Raw genomic sequence first — 21,603 nt, 5'->3', positions numbered from 1 at the left:
TGTTGCAGGTATTTCTTTGTATGACACAACTGAATTGTCAAATGTGGCTCTTGGATTGAAGGAGATCCTTAAGGAGTCAGATATTTGCAATGCTGTTTTGACGAAGAAGATTGGTGAAGGATCAGATGTGGTTAAATCGACTGTTTATGAAACTCACCCCGGAAATCATAATGTACTGACATCTTTTTCCTGGCCTTCTCATAAGCATAACATTCCCATGGATGATTCACTCTCAAAAATTGTCCAAAAATATGGTGAAAAGATTTTGTTGGAGGATTCAGACAGAAAACCTAGGGCCTCAAGACGAAAGGAGAGAAAACACTCCTCAGTGAATTCAAATTCCATACAATGTTCAGAAAACTACAGTGGTTGGCAGGGTCCCCCGCCATGGGATTCGGCCTTTGGGGGTGATGGATGCCCTAAGTTTCTATGCGATGTGATGGTAATATGCTTTCCAAGTATGGCTCTACAATACTTGTATATTGTAATTGATTATAATGTCTAATTTGCTTCATTTTAGAATATCATTTCATAATCGACAGGTTGAAGGATTGGCAAAACATTTAAGATGCGTTGGAATTGATGCAGCAACTCCGTCTTTTAAAAAGCCTGAAACAAGGTGCGTTAGCATGTGAACCACTGAATGTATTGTTTTAATTTATTTGATTATTTAAAGTGTAGCATACAATGAAATATATGATAGGAAATACTGTTGTTTTCCTCCATTGTCTTGATCTTTTATTTTATGGTTGCCTTTAGGCAGTTACTAAATCAAGCACACAAAGAAAAAAGAGTGCTATTGACACGGGACACCAAGCTGATGAAACACCAATATTTAATAAGGAATCAAGTTTACAGGGTGAAGAATCTTCTTAAGAATGACCAACTACTTGAGGTATATTCACTAAACACATATCAACCTTTTCAGAGCTTCAAATTTGTAAGTTGGTTAATCCTTTTAAATCTGGTTACTTGCTTTAGGGAAAAGGCATATCTTTATAACTCAAGTCTTTCTCTAATCGATAAATGAAAAAAAATATTTTGCTTGTTTTTTTAGAAAAAAATACTTGTTTTCCCTGTAGAGAATTGCATCCTAAAAGTTCAACTGTGATGCATTTTAGGATACCCTGTATGTGATTTGAAAATAATTTTAGGTTACCATTCATGTGATTTGAAAATTTTGTTTCGGACATATCTGTGCTGGCTGGAAAATATATGGCAGGCTTCGATATATTTACTGGTTATATAGTAAAAGAAAATTAAAAGCAGAAACATCGGTTTGAAGTACTTTGCTAGATCTCATAATTGTTCGTAACTTTTTTTTTTGATGGGTAAGCAGAGGTTAGGCAGGACCTCAACCAGATATATTAGATAGAAAAAAAGAAATTACATGGGGGCCCACAAGGGCGACAAAGACATAGAGCAAGAAGAAAAATGAGAGAGACAAAGATAGCTCTATGCAGGGAATTACAAAGAAGGTTTATTGCTTGTTGTTCATAACTTACTCCTTACTAGATATAAGCAATAATAATCCTCAGCAAGTTCACTTGCACATGAATCTAATAATATTTACAGATCTCTCTCTCTCTCTCTCTCTCTCTCTCTCTCTCTCTCTCTCTCTCCCTCTCTTTTCCTGATCCCTCTCTTGCTCCCCCTTTCTCCTTTTCTTTTAGTTTTCAGATCTCTCCCTGATATCTCTATTTCTGCTTTTTCTGATCGCCCCTCTTTCTATCTCTTTAGTCTTTCTTTCTCTTAGATCTATCTCTCATTCTTTCTGATCTCTTCCTTTCTCTCCCTTGATGGGCAAGGGAGGTGTTAGTGGCCGGATGATGCCCGGGTTTGGGCAGATCTCGCAGGGGATGCAACAATGGTGGCTGGAGGTGCGGAATGGCCGGATCTGGGTTTGAGAGTGCCGGATTTAATGGGGAAAGGATCGGAACTGGGTAGGGTGGGCAGAGAAAGTGGGCTGGTGAGTCGTTGAAAGTGGTGGACGTGGCAGGAGTATGAAAAATGGTGTTCGGATTCGGAGGAAAAAACGAGGAGATTGGATGTGGAGGTGGTGGAGAAAAAGTTTGATGAAAGATGCGGACGGCGGTATTGAGACGACCGATTATTCCAAACCCTCCTCCCCCTCGTCAAACGCAGAAAGCAAGTGGGGTGTCGGAAATGGTGCGTCGATTGACCGGCAAAGGGCTTTGGGAAGTCGTGGGTCGCCGGATTTGGGGGCCGTGTTGAGTGGCGGAGGTGACGGGTAGCCGGAGATAGCGTTGGGGTTGCCGTCTGGAGATTGGGGGTAAAATATGGGTTTGATCGAGGTGCAAGGTTGAGGCTAGAAGGGCTGGGATGCTAGGTTAGGATATGTGTTTTGGGTTGCAAGTAGTTAGCTAGAGTGGTAGAAGGCGGTGGCTGGAGAGGTAGTGGTTGAGGGAGGAGGTAAGACTAGGGTTAGGTGGAAGGTAGGGTAGGGTTAGGATTTAGGGTTTGGTGAAAGTGAAGAGGAAGAATGTTAGGGCGAACAATGGTGGTCTCTAAGGTTAGGTGGAAGGAAGGGTAGGGTTAGGGATTTAAGTTCTGGTGGAGGTGAAGAGAGGAAGAAGTTAGGGTGAGTAATGGTGGTTTCTAGGGTTAGACTAGGGTTTTTTGGATTGGTGGTTTAATGGGGATCCCCTGGGACAGGCGGTGGCGCAAGGTGGAGGCCGCCGAAGATCGGATTCGATGGGTTGGCTATCGTGCACGGTTAGGGGCGCACAATAGCTTCAGGCCTTTGAGCAGGATTTTTGAAAATCGAATTCTCTAGCTAGAAAGTGGTGAAGTTTATGTGACGTGGCAGGTCACACATATGACTTGATGGGGCCCACAAATATGGCACTTTTTGTTGGATTTGAATCAATTGAGACCATTGGGCAGGGTAAAGGAAAGGAAGGGGGAATGGTGAAAGTACTCTCGGCTGTGGGAGTAGATGGAGAATTTGAAAGGGAAGTGAAATAGTTATTCGACACGGTGGCAGCCTAAGAAGCACGGGTACGGGTGCGGGGTACGGGTACGACACGACACGGGTACGCGGGTACGTGATTTTCCAAAAAACCCGGGTGCGGGTACGTTCAGGTACGTTAAATATAATAATAATTTTTATTATTTTATTATATATTTATAAAAATTAAAAACAATTAAAGAACAATCAAATTACAATTAACATCACCAAAATAGCAAAATCTAATATTACTCCATATTTCATAAGTTCCAACTTTAAGTACAAGATGTTACGATCGCATCATTCATTAGATACAATGTCCGTCGCCTCATCTCCAATATCATCATCTACATCATCGGTAAAAACAACGGCTTCCAAATCCGGCTCATCGAGTGAAAGGCTAGCAACTTCAAGCACCCCCCAACATCCTCAAAAGAGTCAAATGAATCTCCACTTATGTCCCACATCCTCGTCTCTCCCTGTGCATACTGTGGAGATCGTCTTGATAGAAGACGAAGATTACTATGAACAAAAACCAAGTTCTGAGCCCGTTGTGGAGTTATCTTGTTCTTCTCAAAGAATGCACAAAGGAGTAAGTGCTCCAATTCCTCTCGGCACAAGATGAAGACGAAGGCTGCATAAGAAGCTTCAAAGCTAAGCTTTGAAGCATAGGAGCACACGTACCGTGGACAGCCCACCAATCATGAGGCTCTAAAGTAGCTCGGTCATTGATGGAATCAACGTCGTTGAATAATCCAGACTTCATAGAGAAGTGGGCAAACTCCACATTAGCCTTCGTGCGATCTGCTGAATTGGGAAAGTACCTTTTGAGGCACTTTACCCTCTCTGCATAAATCTCTGTATCCTTATGTGGAGGAACATGATTTGAACCGGCACTAAGCCATTCTTCGCTGTAATACCTTCAAGAATAGAAAAAATAATTTAGTTTCATGTTAAAAGTGGAAATAAAGTTCACAATGAACATAACTATTAATCTAAATAAAATTTGAGGTCACCTAACCTTGGATTCAATGAATGAGCCAAGCAATGAAGCGAAGTGTTGCTCTTGTTCCAACGATCAAAAAGAATTTCTTGCACCACTTCATAAAAGCTAGACTCTTCTTCTTTTCTCTTTGCTTCCTTCCTATAGATTGCCGTCTTCACTTTCTCAATCATCGTGTCCCACATATCATAAACCAAATGAAGACAAGGCTTATCCGTGTCACACTCTCTTAGCATGTCATACATAGGAGATGTAAAAGAGAGTATATAATCGATAGAATCCCACCAAATGTCATCCAACACCTTCTCTTTCACAAACTTTGCTTTTCCTACATCATCATCTCGATAGCAATTCCATTTGTCACTAATCACCATCGATTGTAGACCTTGCTTTAAGAGTTTAAATCTCTTAAGCATCACAATAACACTCGCAAAGCGAGTCTCGGCAACGGAAAGCAACTTCAAACTATTGAAGTCGTTGAATATGGCCAATCTCATCGAATGATTCATGATGAAATTCTTCACTAGCATGACATCTCCCGCAATATCCGAGATCCAATTACATTCTCCATAGGCAATTTGATTTACTTCCACATTTTTTGCCGCACAAATGTTCTTCAAAGCAAGATTGAGTGTGTGCACCACACACGGGGTCCAAAATATGGAAGGAAATTGAGCTTCAACAAGTTGTCCGGCCGCCTTGCAATTTGGAGCATTATCGGTAACTACCTGGACAACCTTATCATGTCCAACCTCATTAATGACTTCCTTCAATAAGTTAGCAATGAAATGCTTGTCTTTTGTCTCCCCCGAACAATCTATCGCCTTAAGAAACATAGCTCTACCTTCCGATACCGCCATGAAGTTAATGAGAGGCCTCCTCTGTGAGTCGCTCCATCCATCACTAACAATGCTCACGCCTTTCTCCTTCCACGTGTCTCTAATAGGTTGCAACAACCTATCAATATTAGCCCTCTCTCTTTGAAGTAGAGTTGTCCTAAGCAAGTTGTACCGCGGGGGCAAATACCCCGAAAGTGCATTGTTGGCGGCAAAAGTGTAGGAACTAGCATAGTATGGGTTTCTTGCTAGGTGAAAGGGCAAGCCACCAGAGTAAAACATCCTAGCAATCTCGGCATGTAGTTGATCACGGGCCGCCATGTTGAAAGCTTTTTCAAGTGCACTCACATTTCCACTTGTCTTTCTCTTCTTCAAATCATAACTTGGAGAGACAAACATACTTGTGCAACCCAATGATCCAGTACTCGACGATGGTGGCAATGACACTTTCTTGGGAGCATTTTGCTTCATAATCTCTTTGCATTCTTCCTCAAACCTTTGCAGTGCAAGTAGATCACTTGCTTTCACTTTAGGACATGGTCCGATTCCTTGTCCCGATATCTTCAACAAGTGCGTCCTAACCCTTGTGTAGGAGCTACTGAAACTCTTACTGCAAAAATTGCATTGCCACCTCACATTCCCTCCACCCTTAGGATCTTTATCAAATCTAGAGACATGCTTCCATAAAGGCTTCGACAAATCTTCATCAGTAGAAGACGTATGTGCGGCTTGGGCGGCGCTACTAGCACCGGATGAAGACATTATAAAATCTATTAAACAACAAAAACAATTTTAGTACGCAACGTTGCAACCCAACAAAACAAGGGACTCTAATTCTCAATTACACAAATTGAAACAAACAAGGTTACAAGGCAACACCAATTGTAAATTTGTATACACAACCAAACATACCCATGTAAATTAAACAATTGTATACACAACCAAACATACCCATGTAAATTAAACAATTGTATACACAACCAAACATACCCATGTAAATTCAAAAGGCAAGTGGCAAATGGCAAATGGCAAATGGCAAATGGCAAATGGCAAATGGCAATCCAATGCAATGCAATTATAAATTTATAATGAAGCAATTTTAGACTCTCAAGTCTCAAGTCTCAACAGGTATTGGCGTATTGCATCCAAAAATCAGTTTTGGAGTCTCAACAGAGTAACAGACAACAGGTATTTGCACCCAAAAATAAGTTTTGAACTCTCAACAGCCAACAGGTATTGCACCCAAAAATCTGTTTTGGACTCTCAACAGCCAACAGGTATTGCACCCAAAAATCAGTTTTAGACTCTCAACAGCCAACAGCCAACAGCCAATAGGTATTGCACCCAAAAATCAGTTTTGGACTCTCAACAGCCAACAGGTATTGCACCCAAAACTCAGTTTTGGACTCTCAACAGCCAACATGTATTGCAATCAAAAATCATATTTGGATTTTGAGAACAGATTGAGTCTGAAGCTGATTCTTGGACTCAAAATTAGATTCAACAGATTGTGAGTCCAAAAATCTGCTTTGGATTCACAATCTGTTCTCAAAATCCAAAACAAACAGGGCCCAATAATCTGTTTTGGACTCAAAATCGATTGACAAAATCCAAAAAATGTTCTCAAAATCCAAAACAACAGGGCCCAATAATCTGTTTTGGACTCAAATCGATTGACAAAATCCAAAAAATGTGGTCAAAATCCAAAACAAACAGGCCCGATAATCTGTTTTGGATCAAAATCGATTGACAAATCCAAAAAAAAAAAACAGAGAGAAAGAGATACAGAGAGAGAGAGAGAAACACAGAGAGGAGAGAGGCTGAGAGGGAGAGAGAGAGATAGAGGCACAGAGAGAGGGAAACAGAGAGAGAGAGAGAGGCTGAGAGAGAGAGAGAGTTACAGAGAGAGAGAGATAGAGGCTGAGAGAGAGTGCACGGGGAGAGAGAGAGAGAGAATCACAGAGAGAGAGAGAGAGAGAGAGAGAGAGAGGGTTACCTTTAAGGCTTTAATGGCCGTCGGAGGGGAGGGATTCGCCGGAGTGGAGAGACCTCGTCGGAGTGGAGGGAGCTCACCGGAGAAGATGGGTTTAGGTAGGGTTTTGAGAGAGGGAGAGAGGGAGAGATTTGGGTATAAATCGACGGTTTTTTTTACCTTTTATTTGTTTTCTAAACAACCCCCCCCCCCCCCAATATGTTATAAAGCCACCCCCTTAAGTAGTTGAAACACCCCCCTTTTTAATTAAAACCCACCCAAACGTGTCGGGCACGCGTGGGTGCGCACCCACGACGCACCCGACACGCACCCAAAACAGAAAAATTTGTTTTTTTTTAAAAAAAAAAATGAGGGGTGCGCACCCGGGACGTACCCGGGGCGTACCCGCACCCCATACGTGTGGGGTACGGGTGCGGGACCCCCGGGAGAGTACCCGTGCTTCATTGGTGGCAGCGTACGGAAATGTGGACCTACCTGTAGCGGTTGACCCATAAGATCTTTTCTTTTGGTTTTTACTGACCTAGGAGTATGCTCCTGGCCACCCTTAATTGATTCTATGTAATACAAGTAGGGACCCCTGGTCCCCAATGTAATCTTCGTAGTATCAATGAAATTGTCAATTTTCAAAAAAAAAAAAAAAATTTACAGATATACTCATTTGGATGCTTGTAAGTAGCAGAGGAAGAACAGAAGCATTAAGAGGGAAAATCACTTTTCAGTCGCTTATTATAATGTATGAAAATTCAAGAGAAGCAATTCACAAGAATTATAATTTTGTTATATACTTGGGATGGGAATAATTAGGCCAAAGACACTGTACCTTTATCATGACTATTCAAAACTTTATGCAAATGATTTCGAGGCTTTGTAGTTTCAATAAAGGATATTTCAATCCAGAGGGTCGGTTTTGAACTTTGACTTTTGAGCATGGTTTTAAATTTCTGACTGAAATCCGAAATTTCGGACCAAATTTTGGATTTCGGTCAAAACCGAAATTGAAATCACACATACCCGAAACAGATTTTTTTTTGCCGAAAGTTTGCATGGAATTTTAGGATATTCAACCAAAAATTTCGATTTTTTTAATTTTTTGATATACCGGCGGTCTTTCTTTTGGATATAGCAGCAGTCATGACCGCCCGCAAAAAGAGATTTTAATTATTTAATATTTTCTCGAAATTTCAACCCAAATTATCGAAATTTTGGCCGAAATTTGTTATGGAATAAAATATTATTTTAATGGTTTCGTGGCAGAAATTTCAAAATTTCAGCCGAAATTTCAGTTTCGGTGAGGACCGAAATGCATTCCGAAACCGAAATTTGAAACCATGTTTTTGACTGCATAGATGCTATAATCAACTCAACTCAACTCAACAAAGCCATTGTCCCAAACTGGGGTCGGTAAATGAATCCTTTAGAAAAATTTCATGAAGAAGGTGAAAGGAATCTACCCGGCTCTAATCCTGACTCTAGTTGGGTTCGTCTACGTGAATCATTTTTTCGTCTACGTGAATCATTTTCTTCCATTCTATCCTATCCAAGGTCATGTTCTCTGCCATGTTCCTAGCTATTAAGTCTTTCCTCACTGTTTTCGGTCTGCCCTACCTCTTGTTACTCCATCAACTTGGCATGAGTCGCCTCTTCTCACTGGAGCATCCAAAGGCTTACGTTGAATGTGTCCAAACCATCTTAAGCGGTGCTCTCTCATTTTCTCCTCAATTGGTGCCACCCCCACCTTTTTTACTAATGTCTTCATTTTTAATTCCATCTAACCTTGTGTGGCTGCACATCCATCTAAGCATTCACATCTCCGCGACACTCATTTTATGCACATGCTGCTTCTTGGTGGCCCAACATTATGAGCCGTACAGCATGGCTGGCATCACAACTGTCTTATAAAACTTTCCCCTTCAACTTGGTAGGGATTTTACGGTTGCACAGAACTCCTGAGACAAGCTTCCACTTCAACCAACCTGCTCTTATTTTATGGTTAACATCCTCTTCAATCTCTCATTCCTTATGTAGAATTGAACCAAGATAGCGAAAGATATCCCTCTTTGGTACGTCCTGTCCTGTCATATTTACTACATCCTCGTCCCGCCTCCTTACATTACTAAAGTTGCACTCCATATACTCTGTCTTAGTCCTACTCAGTCTAAAACTTTTGGATTCCAAAGTAGTTCTTCATAACTCTAACTTAGCATCTACTCCTGCTTTGGTTTCGTCGATTAATTCTATGTTATCTGCAAATAACATACACCATGACACCTCATCCTGAATACCCGTAAGCTCATCCATAACTAGCGCAAAAAGTTAAGGGCTTAGAGCTGATCCTTGGCGCAGTCCTATTGTAATTGGAAACTCGCTAGATGTGCCATCTGTGGTTCTGACATTAGTTACTGCTCCATCATACATTTCCTTAATCACATCAACATATTTAGTAGGCACTTTTTTCCTTTCAAGGACCCACCACATAACACTCCTGGGGACCCTATCATACGCTTTCTCCAAATCAATGAAAACCATATGAGGGTCCTTTTTATTTTCTCTAAATCTCTCTATTAACCGCCTAATAAAAAAGATAGCTTCCATAGTCGATCGTCCGGGCATGGAGCCAAACTGATTCTCTAACACCTTGGTCTCTTTTCTCAGTCTATGCTCACTTATCCTCTCCCAAAGCTTCATGGTGTGACTCATTAGCTTAATTCTCCGGTAATTGGTGCAACTCTGAATATCTCCTTTATTCTTATAAATAGGAACTAATGTACTCTTCTTCCACTCATCAGGCATCTTCTCAGTCTTCAAAATATTGTTAGTTAACCAAACCAAACCCACATCACCCAAGCATCTCCTAGTCTCAATATGAATATCGTCAGGCCCCCTAACCTTACGTAATTTCATATTTTTCAAAGCTACTTTTACCTCTAATGTTCGGATTCTACAAACCAACCTCCTGTTTGTATCATCAAAAGCGTTATCAAGTTTTCCCAAATTCGCTATAGGTTCTCTATTAAACAACTTATCGAAGTAACTTCTCCACCTCTCTTTGACCTCATTTTCTTTTACTAACAATCTTTGATTCTTGTCTTTGATGCATTTTATATGATTCAAGTCCTAAATCTTCCTTTCTTTCATCTTAGCAAGCTTGTTGACATCTTTTTCACCCTCTTTTGTCCCTAACTTGGAGTACAAATCCTCATATTCGTTGCCTCTAGCTTCCCTTACCGCCTTCTTAGTTTCTTTTCTAGCCAATTTATACTTCTCAATATTCTCTTCATTTCTACACTTATGCAAACATTTATAACACTCCCTTTTAGACCTAATCGCCTTTTGGACCTCCTCGTTCTACCACCACGTGTCTTTAGACGGTGGCCCACTTCCTCTAGATTCTCCAAGTACCTCTCTAGCCACTTTCCTGATATAACTAGACATCCCATTCCACATAATATTATTCCCCTCGTCAAGACTCCAAGGTCCTTATTTAAGGGGTCTATCCTTAAACATCTTTAGTTTTTCCCCTTTGAGATCCTACAATTTAGTCCTCGGATGTCTAACATCTCTATCTTTTCTCCTCCAACGTTTGATGTGTATATCCAACACCACCAGGCTATGTTGTGTGACTATACACTCCCCGGGTATGACTTTACAATCTTTACACGCAGCTCTGTTCTCTCTCCTAGTGAGGATAAAACCTATCTGGCTACAGTTGGTGCCACTGCTAAAGGTTATCAAGTGTGAATCTCTTTTCTTAAAAAATGTATTTATTAACATCAAATCATATGCCACTGCAAACCCCAAAATATCTTCTCCTGCCTCATTCCTATTGCCAAAACCCAGTCCTCCATGAACAATCTCAAAACCTCCATTGGTTCTTCCCATATGTCCATTTAAATCTCCTCATATAAATAACTTCTATCCATCTGGTATTCCTTGGACTATTTCATCCACATCCTCTCAAAATTGACTCCTTACAGAATCATTTAATCCTATTTGAGGGGCATACGCACTAATAACGTTAATCGTCTCTTCACCTAATACTAATTTAATTAGAATAATTCTATCACCCTTCCTTTTAACATCTACAACCTCATCTCTTAGGCTCTTATCGATTATAATTCTTACACCATTTCTATTCCTCTACTTCCTGTATACCATAACTTGAAACCCGTATTTTCTATTTCCCTAGCTTTTTCTCATACCCATTTAGTCTCCTGAAGACAAACTATATTAACTATCATTCTACTCAGCGTATCAACTAATTCCCTCAGCTTACCTGTTAGTGAGCCTATGTTCCAGTTGGCTAAACGGATCCAGTAGAGTGCGAGGACCCTTGCACATTTTCCACCACATCCAGGCGCCGATGTGGCGCATCATTAAGGGAGTGACTGCCCAGGACTAGCCTATTCACCCCCATACACCTGCCCATGAAGGTGCAAAGACCCTTGCTCATCTAACACTACATCCGGGCGCCGATGCAGTGCGTTGCTAAGAGGGTTACGCCCATAGTTGTAAATTCCGTTTCGGTCGCCATTTCGTTTTGGCCACCGAAACGGAATTTCGGTGGGATTTCAGTCATTTCGGTCGAAACTTTTCGTTCACACAAAAAATATATTAAAAAATGAGAAAAATTCAAAAAAAAAAAAATCAATAGAAAAAGATGAAAAACTAATAAATAGTCCAAAATATGTGTCCCAAAAGGCATATTCATTACTTAAACACATAAAGTCTTTGCACAAGTCCAACTGATAGTTTGATACATAGAAAAACATAAAAAAAAAGAGATACATGAAAGTGAAATATAGACAATAGCTAGTAGCAACAACTCTCAGTCATCATAATCCGGATGATCATACTCAATGTCTTCTTCGTCGTCGTCGTCGCCGCCGCCATCATCACCACCTGGACCACCAGTAGGGACATCTTCTTCAAGAGGCATGAGAAAGTCGTCGTCGTCGGCCCCGGCCCCAACCACAGCAGTAGGTGCTTCAAGATTTTCCCACCCAATGTCTTCCGGCGTGAATATGACATCTTCTTCTTCTGCAACCCAATCCATCATGACATCCAGATGGTCTATGCTCAAAGGGTCACTAGTGGTAGATGATTTCCTCAACAAGTCCCTGAAAAGGAAAACATTAAGTTTAATGTCAAAGGTTAAACTTAAAAGCTTAAAGTGATGAGGTGAGAGTTGAAAATATTATATTACGTTGTATACCTTTCTCGAAACTTAAGATTGTAATGGACAAACACCAAGTCATCTAATCTCTGGTGCTCCAACCTATTTTTCTTTGCAGAGTGAATGTGTTCGAAGGTGCTCCAATTCCTTTCACACCGAGTCGCACTGCAGGTCTGACTGAGGATTCTGATCGCAAAGTTCTGTAATTCTTCCACGTCACCTCCGAATTGATTCCACCATGCAACTGTAAAGTAATAAATAGTAAAGCATTATTTGTTGAGAAACTGAAAGTTAAAATGAATTATACTTAATTAAACAAACAACTCAAATATACCTGGTCCCAACTTCTTTCGGTTGCGGATTGTAAGCTTCATTCCAAACATACCCTTAGCCTCTCGATAATCCTCAATCTGATTGGTGATGAGGTCTTGTGTACCTTCATCAGGTACCAGTCGAGTGATGCATGCCAACAAGCCTCTGGTTACTTCACTGTGCCTAGAGAAGGTAGGAGTGAAAAAGAGAGCAGGGTTAAGAAAATATCCTGCTGCATGGAGGGGACTGTGGAGTTGCCTATCTCACCTTTGGTCGATGATCCTCCAGATGGGATTGTAATTTGATTTTCTCTTCAACCTCTCCTTGATGTTCTCTTTGGCCTTATCCATAGCCTCATATAGGTAACCCATCGCCGGTTTGTCCTGCCGATCTACCAAACGCAACACTCTCACTAAAGGCTCGCTGATGTTTAGAATGTACTTGCATTGGTCCCAAAAAGATTTATCCAACACAGTACTAACTACCCCTTCACTCAGTGGGTGTTGGACAAACCTACTAGTACTATACTCATCAGACACAAACATCTGCTGAAGTGCTTTCTGATTCAACACCAGACTTTGTATGCTAATGAAATTTGTAGCAAATCTGGTTGCAGCAGGGTGGCACAACTCCTTCCCACCTATGAACTTTTTCCTCATCAAATTCAAGAGACTTCCATGGTTGTAGATGAACTTTGTAATCGTCCGAGCCCTCTCAATTGTGGTTGTTATGTGAGGAAATACAGTCGGTTTGCACAGATGCTCCAAGATGAGATCTAAGCAATGAGCTGCACACGGAGTCCAGAAGAATGTACCAAACCCGGCTTCTAGTCTTTTCCCAGCAGCTTTGTAACTTGGCTCACTGTCAGTTACAAATTGCACAACATATTCCGGATTCACCTCTCCGATAATCTTTTCAAAGATATTGTATAATTCATCGGCATTCTTCACTATGCTAGATGCATCAACGGATTTGAGGAATATGACTCCTTTAGGGCAGTACACCAAAAAGTTGATTAGGGAACGTTGTTTGGTGTCTGTCCATCCATCTGCCATAATGCTACAGCCAGTGTATCTCCATGACATCTTAATCTCCTCCAAGTAGTTGTTTACCTCATCCACTGTATTCTTCAAAATGGGACCCCTTAAAGCATGATAAGTAGGTGCCTTATAACCCGAACCCACGGCATTGACAGCATCAAACATAGGTTGCCAGAAAGGTGAATTGGCAACGTTGAAAGGGAGATTGGCATCGTAGCAAAGCATGCCAACCGCCATGTCTGCTCTATCCATTGTTTCTTTAGTAGCCAAAGCACTTTTAATGCTTGGCTGGGCTCCAGGGGTTCGTGCTGCAAAGAAATTCATGATCCCTCATGTGATTCCCTTCTTCTTCCTTTTTGTACTACTCGGTTCTACAAGAACTTCCTTACCTCTTCGTTGAGGAAGTTGTGTGCCAATGTCTTCTTCATCCTGCTCTTCTTCTTCATCTGGTGTGCCATAAAAACCTCCAACTTCTGCTCAGGATAGGGCTCATCCTAGCCCTTTCTTTTCTCTTTGCATCTAAAAGTTGCTTCATTCGATATTTTACATCTTCAGTCACTTTTTTGCATGATGTTACTTCACCAGGAACAACCGCTAAATGTTCTTTCAAGCGGGTTATACCTCCACCCGATATGACTTTGCCACAGAATATGCAAGTTACTTTATTTTTTTGACCCGGAACCAATGTACCGTAAGCCCATGCCGGGTCATCTGATCTAGCGGGTGCCGAACCAATAGAGGATGCTCCTGCAGAAGGTCCCGAGCCCGACCCACTCATTCTGAAATGAAGTAGAAGAAGGGGAAAAATGAATTAGAAGAAAGAAAATTGAAATAAATTACAAAAAAATGAAGTAGAAGGGGACAAATGAAGTAAGAAATAAAAGAAAGGAAATGGAAAGAAATAAATAGAATCTTGAGGTTGAACTTGAGTTGAAGAGAAGAAGAAAAAATTAGCCTTCACTCACTTGAAATAAGCCTTTGGAAATAGTTCTTGACTTCTTGTAGTGGTAAGTTGAATGTATGCCTTCCCTTTGCTCCAAAATAGACTTGGATTGAGTTGAAGAAGAGGGTAGACTTGTAGGAAATTTAGTAGAATAGATAATGTAAGTGAAAGTGGAGAAAGAAGGAGAGAAAGAAAGAGAATCACTTATGTGAAGGTGGAGGATAAGAAGATAGGGAAAAAGCTATTTATAGAGTTTTTAATTGATTGTGCATTTAAAAATGACTAAAGTACCCCTCCCAACAGCTATAAACGGTCACATTTTGAGGTTAAAATGGTCAAAAACCAAAAAGAGCCGTCCAGGGGTATTGTCGTAAATTCTGCAAAATCCAGTCAAACTAGCCGTTATTTTGAATTTCGGACGAAATTCAAAATTTCGTCCATTTTGTTCGAAATCCGGAATTTCGGTCAATTTCGAACAAAATGACCGAAATTGACCTAAATTTCGGACGAAACGAAATTTTGCAGATTTTGTTTCGTTTTCGTTCCGAAAACGAAATGTTTCGTCCATTTCGGACGAAACGAAACGAAATTTGTAACTATGGCTACGCCCCAACGAATTTTCTATAGGATTCATTTCATAGAAGAGTGGCAAAGTTTACGGCCGGCTGCCAACCTGACGCCAACCCTTATCCTTTATCCTGGGGGCTGTGAAAAACACAGGTGGAGTTACTGCATAGATGTTATAAAGCAATAAAAAAAAAGAAGATAATCGGCTAACGCCTTAGTTATGAATTCCGTTTCGTTCGCCGTTTTGTTTGGCTACCGGAGTGGAACATTTCAGTATTTCGGTCGTTTTATACGGCATTTCGTTTGAAAATTTTCATTCCGCTATGACGACCAAAATTTGTTTAATAGTTAAAAATATGAAAAAAATCCAGAAAATAGAAATTGTTAAAAAAATATATAAGAAACAATTAAATTAATCAAATATGTAAAAGATCACATTTACTTAAAAAGGAAAATCACTATCAGCTGAAATGCCTGTGTTGACTAGTGCTTAACAAGATGAAAAATTTTAAAGACCAAATTATGAGATTTTTTTAACAGACTTTTGGGATTTGATAATGTTTGTATATGATAGAATTTATGAATTTTTAAAATTAGAAAAATACCCCATCGTATGGAAGTTAAGATTTTGACCCGGCCTATTTTTTTGAATTTTGTACTAGAATTGGGAAGTTGACTTTTTATCCTTTTAGAATTGGGTCTTGAAAATATTTTTAATAAATCGAAATTGGGCCTATTCCCTTATTTACATATAAATCTTAAGTAAGAAATGACTTTACATGTAAATACTAAGTAGTGGGCACTTTACATGCAAATACTAAAAAGAGGCAAGAAGAAGAGAAGAAGAGAAACAACAGGTATAAAAATGACTTTACATTTAAATACTAAGAAGAGCATGTAAATAAAATACTAAGAAGAGGAAAGAAGAAGAGAGGAAAAACAAAAAAAATTGTACTTCGGACGAAACGGACAATTTTGTCAGTTTCGTTCGAAAGTCATCGTTTCGTCTAGATTTCATCCAAAACGAACGAAATGGATCGAAATCCGGAACGGAACTGCAAATATAGCCATTCTGTTCGAACGAAACGAAACAATTTTTATAACTAAAGCTAACAGTCTCAAACGTAACAAGCAGGACTCAAAATGCCTGTTTTTATTTCAAAAACATTGTTAGAGAAGATTATACAAAAAATTGGATTGTGAAAGAATTGCTATGGATGAACCATGCAGATTCCATGACACCAATGAATGTATTAACATGCACATATTGTTGGAAGTCCAAATTAATGCCTAGATCATCAAGAAATCTAAAGAGCATAGAAGGATTTTTTTTTTTTTCCTGTTCACTCTTTTTACCAATGTCTGCTGCCATCACAACTTTAAATTTCCAACGAAATCGACATGACACGACAGAAATATTTTTGTTTTCATCCTCATTGAAACATACCAAAACCGGAATGCATAGCGAAACCAAAACCATAAGTGTTTTAGTGCTATACTATGCATATATGGCAGTGTGTGTTATATAATTATATTTATATGAAGGCTACTGATGTTGGCACTACCATGTTTTAATAATTGCACAAATTCAGCGTGTCTTCTCTTTTTTAAAGTTTAAACAACTGTCAAAGGTTATTATAGTTTCCAAAAATCTTACAGCTTGTCTTCTCAAAAGACAATTAAAAAACAAAAGACAAGCTGAGTTTGTGCAATTATTAAAACATGGTAGTGCCAACATCAGTAGTGTTTGGTTGCGCGGCATAGACTTGGAGAGTAGGGGTGTCATTACCAATATATATATATATATATATATATATATATATAGAGAGAGAGAGAGAGAGAGAGAGAGAGAGAGAGAGAGAGAGAGAGAGGCACCATTTCCAAGATTTTCCCACTAAAATATCCCTTTTTGGTAGAATTTGGTTTGAAAGTGAGGAGTGGAGATGAATGCCACCTGGGCAGACAAGCAATAATTATGTTAGAAACATGTTGGGGAGTCTCATGGAATTTCAATGTCATATTGGGAACCATACGAGGATTCTGCTTTACGTTTCTCTCAAAATTCCAATGGATGCCGACCGTTTGTGCAACCAAACATTGCTGGTGTTCGATGTTAAATATTTATTAGTGGTTTTATTACTTATGTGATGATTTTTTAATGTGCATATGTGCTTATTCTAGCATTTCGTGAAGTTTCATCTTAAATGTCTGTTATTCGCATATGTTCCACATGTTTTTGTAATTTTACAGGATTGTTACAGAAATTTTCACTTGAAAACCGACATGTTTCCATTTCCATGAGGACTAAAACACAAACAAAAACCGAAACCTAGAACCTTTGTTGCCAAGTATGTATTTTTCACCTTCTTTCTGAGCTTGGAGAACTCCTGCGCCCCTCCCCTATAGAGTTTTTGCTTTCAACTGGACAACTTGCTTTAATAAAATCATCACAGTGGATCACTTTCGAAAACAAATGACGAATATTATTGACCATTGTTCTTTATGAATGAATATTATCAACCATTGTGCTTTATGTATTGTGGCGGTTGAGTCTGTCGACCATAGTTTTATTCATTGCAGGATGACCTGGTCTTTTGTGTTTCAACTGTTCAACTTTGTTTGGGTTCTTCCTGCCCACATCGAGGACCTCTTTGGGTAGTCCTTCGCTTCCTTGCCTAGAAGGGGTCGATTTCTATACAGCTTGGTGCTGCCTGCGTTCCTTTAGGGGTGTTTCGGAAATGATCTTTAGAAGATTGGATGAGATGCGGGACACCCTTGCCGTCGCCCCCTCTTGGTTTTGTCATGTTAAAGTTTCATGGATCCAATTGAGGGAACTCTGGGCTGGCTAGTTTTGGGCCTCTCTTTTGCGAGGATAACGGAGCCACGAGGTGGGCATACTCTGGACCGTTGAACCAGGCAGATGCAACCAGTGAGTAAGTGCATACACTCTTGGCTATGATTCGTTTAGTTGAGGCAAGCAACCTAGAGTGTCGAATTGCTGAAGGTGATCCAATGGATGAACAAGAAAGCGAACTACCCTTGGAGATGTGCAGATGGGATTGAAGAGATTCTCCACTAAGTTGAGGGTTAATTATTTAAATTCGAGCATATATGGAGATTCACGAATATTGAGGCTGATAAGATTCATGGTCTTGCGTCAGTAAAGTGTCTTAGATCTTTTCGACTTTGCCCCTCCTTGATTCTCTCTAGTATTGTATCTTTTTTCCTTTTTTTTTATCGGTACTCTTTTTCCTTTTTGTTTGGCTTGTATTGATCATCTTGATCCCCAGGCTTCTATTTTATTAAAATATGCCGTTGCAATTCCCCTTCCCTCCCCCCCCAAAAAAAAAAAAAAAAGTGATAAAAAATGGGGATTTTCTCCTATACTTTACCAAAATGAGTGTAAAATTCATATTCTCAACCAATAATAACCTCAAAACACACTGCTTCGGCGTTACTTTAGAGCATTGTTGCCGGCAACACCTCGGGGAGGTGAGAAACGCGTTTCGAAAAGTAAATAAATTTGGAGAAATGTTTTGGAACGTATGAGATATGCATGAGAAACATATAGGAAACGTATGTGAAACATGTACGAAATGCATAAAAACATACGAGAAATGCATGGAGAACGTATGCAAAACACAGGAAACGTGTGCGAAACATATGGATACCGTTTTTGCAGGTATCATCCAAAAACTTATGGAATACATATTAAAGAGGAAGACAATAGAACATAAAGTAATAAAAATTGAAATACGGAAAAAATTCTGCTAAAAAATAAAGTATATATGGAACATACAAACAATAGAACATGTAGTAATAAATATAGAACAAGTAAAAAATTCTGCTAAAAAATAAAGTATATATGGAATATACCTAAATAATCTATTTATGCCTCTAATTTAAATAAAAATTATGTAAACATTTAGGTGCATTCCTTTCACATATTTCTCGTGTTTCAAATGTATTACCCTTAATGTTTTTTATTGTTTTGAAACGTTTCATATGTGTTTCTAATAGTTTCTAAATGGGTTTTTTGTACTATTTTCTATTTCTTCCTTGTTTCTCATTTTGCCTTTATTTTCCCCTGCATTTTCTGCTTATGTTTTACTTTCGCTTCCCGAATTAGTTTCCCAATGTATGATGGTGGAATGGGTTTAGAAGAGTTGAGCGCAGCAAGGGAAGCTGATTTTGCATATCTACCTTACGCAGGTAATTGAAACTTTTCAGTTGAAAATTTCCGAGGATCAACTAATGACAAGATGCACCAAATGCAATGGAAAGTTCATTCAGAAGCCATTAACCACAGATGAAGCTGTTGCTGCTGCGAAGGGATTCCAAGTAATTCCAAGCTGCCTGTTTGATCGAAATCTCGAATTTTGGCAGTGCACAGATTGCAACCAACTTTACTGGGAGGTAAGCCCTCCATTTTGATACTACGAATAATTTCCTTCTATATTTCTCATTTTTTCCTGCTTTAGAATGATAGGATAAAACCTAAATCAGTAATTTTTGAACATTTGAATACTCAAATGAACTGTTCCAACTCTTTAAACCAATTTGATCCATCAAAATCTCATTTTCTCCACCATCTTAACTTTTTGCTTGGAAGCCATTAAAATAAAAACTTTCTGCTTGGAAAACCAAGAAGCTGGTTCACATGATATGATCAAAATGATTATTTGGAAAAAAAAAAATGACCACAGCCATATCTTTTTTCAAACTGAAAGATATATGTTGGTTTTTTGCAAGCACTATAACTGAGGCCCTGTTTGTTTTGGATTTTGAGAACTGATTGTTAGTCCAAGACTGATTATTGGACTCAAAATTATGAAGATTATGTCACAACCGATTGTGAGTGCCAAACTAATTATTGCAGTCAAAATTTGTTGGACTCAAAATTAATTTTGAGTCCAATAATCGGTTTGGCACTCACCATTGGAACCGATTGTGAGTGCCAGACCGATTATTGGACCCGGCTCTCAAGATTCAAAACAATCAGTGCCTAATTATATACTATTAATGATATAGCTTTCCTTTGGCATGGCCAAGATTTCCATTTTCTTGAATTTTCAAACTGCGTGGATATTACCTTCAGCATTAACAAAAAAGGAAATGATATCAACACAAGCATGTTTTGTTACTTGCACGGTCCTAGCTTGCCTTTGCCCTTTTTAATTGGCTTGTGAGAGCTTTTTGAGAACTGTAATATCCTTTTGACAGCTCTTTGAATACTAAAAGACATGCTAGGACCGTGTCATTCCCGCGGCGTAAAAAAACAAGAAAAAAAAAAGTTTCATCTATCAGGTTGGTAATCTTGACGGGAAATTCATTTCCACATCTGGGTTTATCAGAACCCAAAAACGAAACCATTCATGAAAATAAACTGCATTATGACCAGCTCTTATGATATTAGTAAAAGGTTCTCTGGCTTTGTGCATCTAATGTTTCAGGGAACACAGTACCATAATGCAGTCCAGAAGTTCGTAGACATATGCAAGTTGAATGACTAATCTGAATTTAGGGTTTTACCCTCATGCCCAGGTGGGTTAGATGTGCAGGGTTGCAAGCTTGAGCCTACATGTTCTTTCACAGTTTACATAGATGAAGAAAATGACAATTTTTTTCTCGTATCTTTCACTTTTTCGGGTTTATCATGGCTTTATGTTCTAATTAATTGAGGTTACTGATATTGGCACAACTATGTTTGAGAAAAGTACGGAATGTGGATAATGATTGCAACATAGTACGAATTGCGGATATCTTATATCTTATATAGGAAACACACACTATTCTTCAAAAGGTGGTCTGCAAAAGATCCTAATGCCCATCCTGACCAAATTAGTGCTCGTCATGATTCTCTTTGTAGCCAAATTTTTTTCTATTTTAGTATTGTCTTCGAGAGAAACTGGGGTTGCATTTAATGCATTTCACGCCCCCCATTATTGTAGGGGACGCTGGCGTGCTGCAAAAGGCCACCTTGGTTGCTATCATTTGGTTCGTTTGAACATGTGTTTGAGTCTAAAAAACCTTAGGTTCGTTTTAATCTTGGCCGTCAGCAATAAGCAAAAATGGGTGGATCCTTGACACGTGGACAGATTTTGATGGAACAGTGGCGTTTTTCTTTACTGCTGGCTTTGGTTTGGTTTGAACATGTATTTGAACCCAGAAAACTCCGGATTCATTTAAATCTTGGCTGTCACCCATAAGCAGAAACCGTTGGATCCTTGACAAGTAGACATATTTTGATGTACCTGAGATATTCAGGTAGCGTACTCGAGATTCCGGTGGCGTACTTGATATGTTTGAACCCATAAATTTTGACGGCGTACTCGAGATTCCGGTAGCATACTCGAGACTCCGGCGGTGTACTCTATATTCCGGCATTGTACTTGGTATGTTTGAACCCAGAAATTCTGACGGCGTACCCAATGGGTTGACATGAAGGAGTTAATACACAAACCGAATATCGGCAACGTTTAAGATAATCTTTAAAATTTCGGCGCTCTTTACATAAGGGAAACAACGTTTATACGTGATAATAGGGGCTTCTATTTGAAAACACTAGTGCTATCCCCTTTATTTGATGTGTATAGAGATTAGCATGGAGAGGAAGCGAGCATTACTGGTGCAATTTAATCAGCGTCCCATGCATTAAGGGAATGAGAAATGCATTAAATGCAGCCCTATTTTCTCTTTAAGAAATACTAAAGTAATGAAATGGCCTAAATGAGGCTGGAAATAGAATGATTGAGGTGTATTGCC

At 39.4% G+C, this 21,603-nt stretch overlaps 1 protein-coding gene across 1 annotated transcript in view; it reads left to right on the top strand.

Moving 5' to 3' along the window:
* The window catches only part of LOC143885387 (3'-5' exonuclease domain-containing protein), a 68,793-nt gene extending 48,188 nt beyond the window's left edge, over positions 1-20,605 (top strand). Inside the window, exons 4-8 of the mRNA XM_077389537.1 lie at positions 9-442; positions 543-619; positions 760-895; positions 19,051-19,254; positions 20,292-20,605. Of these exons, the coding sequence (XP_077245652.1) occupies positions 9-442; positions 543-619; positions 760-895; positions 19,051-19,254; positions 20,292-20,351 (911 nt within the window). The 3' untranslated portion in view covers positions 20,352-20,605. The remainder of the gene's footprint in view (positions 1-8; positions 443-542; positions 620-759; positions 896-19,050; positions 19,255-20,291) is intronic.
* Positions 20,606-21,603: the final 998 nt, after the last annotated feature.

The sequence above is a fragment of the Tasmannia lanceolata genome, unplaced genomic scaffold (genome assembly GCF_043159265.1).
Source record: "Tasmannia lanceolata isolate RefF3 unplaced genomic scaffold, GAP_Taslan_0.1 ptg000008l, whole genome shotgun sequence".
Lineage (NCBI taxonomy): Eukaryota > Viridiplantae > Streptophyta > Magnoliopsida > Canellales > Winteraceae > Tasmannia > Tasmannia lanceolata.
Note: the sequence above shows the minus strand (reverse complement) of the source record. Positions and strands in the feature narration are given on the sequence as shown.